Source organism: Taurulus bubalis, assembly GCF_910589615.1.
Source record: "Taurulus bubalis genome assembly, chromosome: 11".
NCBI classification, from domain to species: domain Eukaryota; kingdom Metazoa; phylum Chordata; class Actinopteri; order Perciformes; family Cottidae; genus Taurulus; species Taurulus bubalis.
The window spans coordinates 26,902,831-26,910,870 of record NC_136599.1 but is presented as its reverse complement, the minus strand read 5'-3'; the positions used below and the strand labels follow the sequence as shown (position 1 = coordinate 26,910,870).

Sequence of the window (8,040 nt, the reverse complement as noted above, 5' to 3'; positions counted from 1 at the left end):
CAGTTTCCGACAGCTCCTGTTATCAGAATCAGGTGTCAGGAATGCCAGTCCAATTCCAGGCATACCTACATGTGTCCAGCTTATGTATAAAAGAGCAGAGGCGTCTGCTGTGGAGTCCAACTTCCAAACAGCTACCAGGCAAAGAAGCCCAAGAGCATTCATCCATCCATCCTCTGATCCGACTAACAGGAACTCACAGAGAAACATGTATCTGTCTTCCATTCCTCTCTTTGGTCTCCTGCTCATCCTAAAGCTGCAGCTGTCCAGCACAAATCCCATCAGCACCGGTTTGACTGACACTGATATGGACGTCTTAAAGGTGAGTTTTTAGAGGAGGGATTCTGAAACGTGGGTTTGGAAAGATGGAGACATGGGTTCTTGTGGAAATCTGCAGCAGCAGGACAAGCTGGCATTTTCATTTCTTTTTTCGTATCTAACTTCAGTAATCCCACTCATAGACTGTATAAATATCATCACTCAACAGCAACATCCTGTATGGACCTCTGGGACCATACATGATTTAATGGGACTCTTTGATCATATATGTGGTAAATTAAGTTGAATTGGTGCTCTAGCAACAAGTGTAATGAGTATGTAAAAAATAAATAACGCTGTAGTCGTATAGTTACAACATTAACAATGTTTATTTGGAGCCTACACTGCAGGAGAAGATCTCACAGGCTTCTCATGGTCTTAACATCTGCTTCTGATGCATCATGATGCTTAAAAGTGTGACCAGAAATGTTTGAAGGCCTGTCCTCTAAATGTAAATCCACAATGTAAAAATGTTCAATATGCAAAAGTGAACTTAACTTGTGTATATGTGGATGTTGCAGGTGCTCCTTCACAGACTAGAGGAGTCAGTTCTTGATGTGGACCAGAGCGCAGAGAGGGACAGCCTGGACATAGAGGAGGCAGCTGACAGGCAGCAACCCCAAACCGGACTAGATGAGGCAGCGATCAGGGAGTTTCTCTCAGCAAAGAACCTGAAGAGCGTCCGCAACGACTCGAACAGGAAGTCGTCCGGCTGCTTCGGACGTCGGATGGACAGAATCGGCTCCATGAGCTCTCTGGGCTGCAACACTGTGGGCAGATACAGTGAGTTACAGGAACACCTCCACAGGAAACACACACATAGCCCTGTGTTTACGCTTTTATAATATGATCATTCTCATATCCTATCTTCACATTTAGTGGACCATGAATTTACCTCATACACATTTGTATTATTAATTAAATGAATCCAGAAATATGAAATCGTATTAACAGAGTTGTTGCTATCTTGTTCTCTTGCAGATCCAAAGTAAAGATGAAGTCTTACCACTGACACTGGAACTGCAAAGTCTCTACCATTTTTATTCAAACACTATTTATTTACTCATATTTATTGATTATTGTTTCATTTATTTATAATGGATGTAAGACTGTTCTTTATGTACTGTTGAATGTTTTAATAAATATTTACAACTGCACATCATTAAACCAAGTGTTGCTGAAGCATCAACATACACACACAAACACACACGCACACACACGCTCACACACACACACACACACACACACACACACACATACACACACACACATAGACACACACATACACACACACACACACACACGCACACAAACGCGCACACATACATACACACACATACACGCACACAAACGCGCACACACACGTACACACACACATACACACACACACACGCACACAAACGCGCACACACACATACACACACGCTCACACACACACACAAACATACACACACGCTCACACACACACACATACACACACATACACGCACACAAACGCGCGCACACACACGCACACAAACGCGCACACACACGTACACACGCGCTCACACACACACACACATACACACGCGCTCACACACACACATACACACACACATACACACACACGCACACAAACGCACACACACACACACACACATACACACACACGCACACACAATGATAAGCCTCAATCTGATTTGGTTTCTATCTTTTTCATGCAAATGAACTGAAAGCAACTCCAAGCTGTGTTTAATCGTTGGCACAGCCACCAGTAGCCTTCAGTGAGCTTGTAGAAGCTGGGAAAGCTGTAGGGTTTAGTGTTGGTTCAGTCCACAGTGAATAAAGTCCTCTCAGCTCCTGTACTGCTGACAGGACAGCTGCTTCTGGCCGTGACAGCTCAACATGACTGGATGCTCCAGTAACACTTACGCACCTTTGTGTCTCACTTGTGATGTGCATTCCCAGTAAGACACTCTCAGACAGCCATGACCCCACCAGTAACAGAGATACTAAAGTTCACTCTGGATCTTCACTGAGACATATCCCTGAATACTTGGATCTAGTAAGTCATTTGTTAAACAGTTTCCACTGATTAAGACCGTATGGATATATCAGTGAAAATGAAGGCTGACAAAACAATATCCACTCAAAGCTCACTTACTTTGTTCCAGGGCTTTCAACCTAATCACACAAACTCGTCAGCAGATGGAGTTTGCTCAGTGGTCCTGGAACTATAGATGTTCAAACTTTCCATGACAGTAAAAACGTCAGGTCTTCGGTTCATGTTCACATCCTGAGAGTTGATATTGTCAGTTAATTTATTGGTCCACTTACTCTCTTGTTATTATGAGAGCGGTGTAGTTAAACTTTTTTGGGAAATAGAGTTATTACTTTTCTTGCAGAGAGCGAGCTGAGAACATTATTGTATATCTCATGTCTGTGTTAAGTATGAAACTCCAGCCAGAAGCTGTTTAGCTTAGCCTTCGCTAAGAAAGATTTCCAGCTTGTAAAAATTAAACAACTAATTTCTTTTTGTTTTTATCTTTCTGTTTGACAAATGAAATACCCCATGTTAATCAGTGAGCATTAGAAGTGTTAGCAGGTGTATTTTGATCAGTGAAGGGAACCAAGCTAGTCGCTGTGAGTCTTTATGCTAAGTTAAGCTAATAGCTTCGTGGCTCTAGCTCCATACGTAATACAGTGAAAAGAGTGGTGTCAATGGGAGTGTATCAATGTCTCCTGGAACCTTTCAAATGGTTTTATACACTGAAAAAAAATACTTTTTGGCCATGTAATTATTACCTTGATTATATGTGTAAATTCTACAATAAATTATTATTTCAGTCCAGGTCACCTTTTATTAATGTGTTGCTTTGTGTTTGTTTGTAATTATGAATCCTTTTTTTGATAAGTAAATGTGATCATTCACACCATGTAATATTAAATAAACTACTGGAGTGACTGTACAACCTGACACAACTAAGTAAAATGTACTTGGGGAATACAAGTAAACCTGGCAACTAGGGCTGGGCGGTATGGCCAAGCATTCATATCACGGTATTTTGTAAGATCACCTATTTCGAATAAAAACATTCATTCATTGAAGGCGAAAAGAACCACTGGCCAACTGAAAAGCTGTTGCCAGTGGTGAACAGCTGTTTTTACGTTGGTACATTTGGTGTTCGGAAGCTAAACCTGGAGGGACTTAGCTGAGTAATGATTACTATCAAAGACTGAGTAAAGATTACTATCAAAGGCTGAGTAAAGATTACTATGCTGAGTAAAGATTACTATGCTGAGTAAAGATTACTATCAAAGACTGAGTAAATGTTATGTCTCAGGAAGTCATTTTCAAGTAAAATTTACTTTACCATTTTGGATGAAAAAACATTGTTATTAGTAAGTACACTTAACTTAAAAATTGTCTGAGTAAAAATTACTTAGAATTTCTGTGTGGAAATTGTTACCAAGCTTTTTTTAAGTAAATGGCACTCCAAATTGTTTCCAGTGTATTCTTAGCAATGTTTTTCCCGTCAACATTCAGTGTATGTTTCTCAGGGGCTGTAATGTTGAAACCACCCACCTACAGCTTAAAGCCTCCTGATGATCTGCTCCCTGGAGTTTAATGTACTCCCCTTAAGTATGCAGGAAAGATAGTTTTCTTGACTTTAGACATGGATGGCTAAGCAGTGGCTGGATACATTTTTTTAAATCACCAGCTAACTTTATCTCCCTTGATTATTTTGTCAATTTGAACTGTGACAAAAGCCTTTACCAATCTATGACAAAGAGGATCGTGGGAACAAAGGGGTGACCCTCTATCCATCTTTTCATCTCAATCTTACTAAGAAAGAGAAGTAGCTTATTTTATAAAATGTCAAATAATTATTTTAATATTTGACATCATCTACTCCTAATTCATCTTTACTGGGCTGTGTGGAAACAGCACCACAATATTCTGGTGTACTGCCATCATTCAATTGAGCATAACTGATATGCAATTAAACAAACATCTAAACCTCACAGACTGAACCATAACTCTAAACCAAACAGACATTTCATGAGATAAAATACCAACAATGTTATTTACCGCAAATGACCTTAAATTGATGATGCCATTGGCTCCTTCCAATCCTAATCTAAACCATGCTGCCTCCACGTAGCCCAGCAGGAGCAGCAGTTTTAACCTACTATGGTATTTTTCAGGCTGATGAGTGTAGACAGTGTTAAGTGTAGACATGGTCAATGCTGCATTCCTGTCAATACACACCACGTCTGAGCTCAGAGCTCCAAGATGGCTCCTGAGGTCATGCCATCTCTCACACACACACACATAAACACACACACACTCACACACACACACACACACACACACACACACACACACACACACACACACACACACACCTACCACCAAGCACCACTTGAAGGGACATCTGACCAGCTGCCTTATCATGCTGAGGTGTCAGAATGCACTTGTGGCGCGCTACAAAACGACGAGCCACTGACACTGACTGTCTGTTGCGTGGTAAGTGTATGTGTGTGTATGTGTGTTGGCATGTATATAAAATCGCGCCAGCAGGCTGCTGTATCAGTAGTAGCAGCAGAAGGATAACATGAGGACTGCGGTCCTGTGGGGCCTGCTGGCCCTGCTGTGTCAACACACTCTGGTTAGCAGCCACATACTGGGAAGGCCCTCTTCTACCAGTGAGCTGGCTCAGATCAAGGTAAGAAGCCGCTGCACACCTTTAGTGATCACACCTGTTTGTGTGAAGACTGCATTAAAGACAGGGAGTTTGTTAACAATTCTATGGTGAGGTGAGAATATGTTCCACAGGAGTGGTTAGGAGCTGTTGTGTTTATCCACAATGTGTCCAAAAAAACAGATAACAAGGTGGTGTCAGTTGTTAGCACGTGAACTATACATAGTATATATTTATTCTGTTTTTTTCAAGTTTTCCCCAGTTGGCAAACTTGGGGAAAGAAAACAAACATAATAAATATAGTACCAAAGTTAATGATAACACTAATAACAACAACAGTTAATAGTAATCATAAAGTCAGGGAGAGGGCTGGCAGCACTTTTCTTATTCCAACCATTTTCAGTCTTAAACTAAATATTCCGCCATCTTTTCAAAGTCATCCAGCCAAACGAAATCAACTGGAAGACAGTAAATCAAAAAGTGAACCTCATTCTCAATTTAGTCTGTCTCACAAAACAAACAGACTAATGGTAAAGATCCTGAGCATAACGAAAGATTATGTTTCACAAAAAGTAATTTGTTGTAATTATTCTTTATGTGAACAATGAGACAATAGTTTCCTTTGAAATATTGAATGCTTGTCATTTTCATCCTAATTCCAAGTTTCAAAGCAATATTTTGACTTTTGTTCAAATTTATGCTGTTATCACTCAGGTTTTTTTTTAATACTGTGCAAAAAGTTGAAAATGCACATAAAACAGGTAGATAAATTACTCCATCATCACCACATACCATATTATAGAGTAACTGAGACATAACCTTACGCAACAGAATGCAGACGTGTTTCATTCCATATGAGCTCATGGGTGGTGTTTGGCACATTACATTTATAAGCTGCACTACAATATACTTATAGTTTATGTGTATTAAAGTATTAAAATGTGTGATGTAAGTGAATTAGCTTAGATTTGTAGATATGTTTTCTACAACATGATTTATTGAGAATAGGTTTGGTGCAGGAACAGACTCAACGATCCCTGTGGTCCAAGGTGGGATCAGTTCTGAACCTGATTGAGCCAACAATGTGTGTGAAAGCACCTGAGAAGCCTACTCAGTGATACTCTCTGCTTATCTGCTCGGGTCGGTCAACTTCAAGGTCTGAATGGCGTCAGGGGGCTTGGACCGCTTTGTACTTGCTTGCAAGACTCATATAAAAACCTTTAAACTATGAACTTCTACTTTTTTTTTCCAACCATTCCTTTTCTAACAATCTTTAACAACACCAACACCACCCAAGACCAAGTTCTGGCCAATCCTTGTTCACTAGAAGGCGTATGGTTTCCTACTGTGTTTGTCAACTATGACATAACTAGTATTAACATAACCAGTTTGAGTTTTAAGTGTAAACCTGTCTTCAACTCCACCCACCAGGCTTTACTGGAGCGCTTTGAGGAGACTCTGGCCGAAGCGGCCCAGGAGGAGGACTCTGAAGCTGATTATGAAGGGACAAACCAGGAGCCTGAGATCAGCCAGGCCAGGAGGGGATGGAACCTGGACCAGGAAGGGCACCAAGAACCCTTGCTATCAGAAAAATCTCAATTACCAGCCGAGGGCCACAGCAGGACTCCGAGTCAGAGGAGCCGTCTGCAGGACCTGCTGCTGACCGCCAGGAGACAGGCCTCCGGCTGCTTTGGAGCCAGGATGGATCGAATAGGAAATGCCAGCGGTCTGGGATGCAACAATGGAAGAGGTGAGACTGCAGCAGGAAATCAAATTATGATTCATATTAAGGCTACTGAAGCATAGGGGTCAGCAGCTTCAGCTGGTTACGTGGTCATACATTGGTATTCAGATTTGCATATGGCAAAAGATTATTTACTATAGAAACAACAATACTTGGCTGAAATATTTAATAATAGGTCTATTTTCATTGGACAGAACCAGACTTGCTGTTTTCCTCCGCTTCCTGTCTTTGTGCTAAGCTAGGCTAACCATGCCTTGACTCCAGCTCTGTAATTAACACACATACATGAGATATATATATTATAAAATCAACAGTATGTTGTTTGTACTGTAGCCTCTAGAGGCTACTAACATGAAATACATATGTATAAATACGATCCACACTACATGACCAGTTGTTTATAACAAATCTTGTTCCTTTTTTGTGTTATTTTCCCTTCAGGCTAGTCAGACAGTTTCCTGGGACACAGGTTGGAATATAGTTTGATCTCCAACTCTGGACACAACCAATGAGATTGCACACGTCTGATTTTGCATGAGTCACAGTTCAGCTGTGTGTGTATCTTGTATGTATTTCAGTTTGAAGTCACAAATGGGCTGTCTGTGTATCTTGTATGTATTTCGGTTTGAAGTCACAAATGGGCTGCGTGTCAACTATGTAATGCATTCTATAGAAGCTTTAAACATGTGTAACATTAAAGCCCGAAAGGAGATGCTTTAATTACTAATGGACTGAGGGTTGGATATCAAATAAATAAATAAACTTCTTTTCATACGAAGAATTCTGTTAGTTTTTTTTCCCAGCTGCACCATTGCCTCACAATGCCTAAAAACTCATTGAACACATTTGAACTGACTTTATGGTCATGTTCCTAGTGTTAGTACACATATCAAATAACAAGTGAAGAAGAGAAGGCTAATAATGAAGCCTCAACACTGGTGTTCTTGACTCTTTACAATGTTCTTCATTCAAACCACATCTCTCACAAAAGCATGCTGCATAATCAGGAATAGAAATGGATGGACAGAAGCTAATATCATCTAAATGCTTCTAACTTGCTGTCAAAGAGAGGAAGGAATTGATTCACCCATTAACTATTGTTGTCTAAATGCATTCGGCAGGCAGCAAGAAGGAGACGTCATTGTGCGTTATGACAAAGTTATTGTCACACTGTTCTGTCCCGTTACATTACGGAGATAATGGAGATCAATTAGACTCCAGTAGGGAAGCATTTCATCTGATGGCAGCAACCGACCACACAGGTGCTGAAGTAAAGCAACCGGAAGTGACCAGAGT

At 40.6% G+C, this 8,040-nt stretch overlaps 1 protein-coding gene across 1 annotated transcript; it reads left to right on the top strand.

The window, feature by feature from the left end:
• Positions 1 to 205: 205 nt before the first annotated feature.
• On the top strand, positions 206 to 2,333 carry nppb (natriuretic peptide B; the record flags this gene model as incomplete). Its single annotated transcript, XM_079225896.1, has 3 exons — positions 206 to 319; positions 837 to 1,098; positions 2,263 to 2,333. The coding sequence occupies 3 exons, from the start codon at positions 206 to 208 to the stop codon at positions 2,331 to 2,333; spliced, it is 447 nt and encodes a 148-aa protein (XP_079082022.1).
• Between the last annotated feature and the right edge of the window lie 5,707 nt (positions 2,334 to 8,040).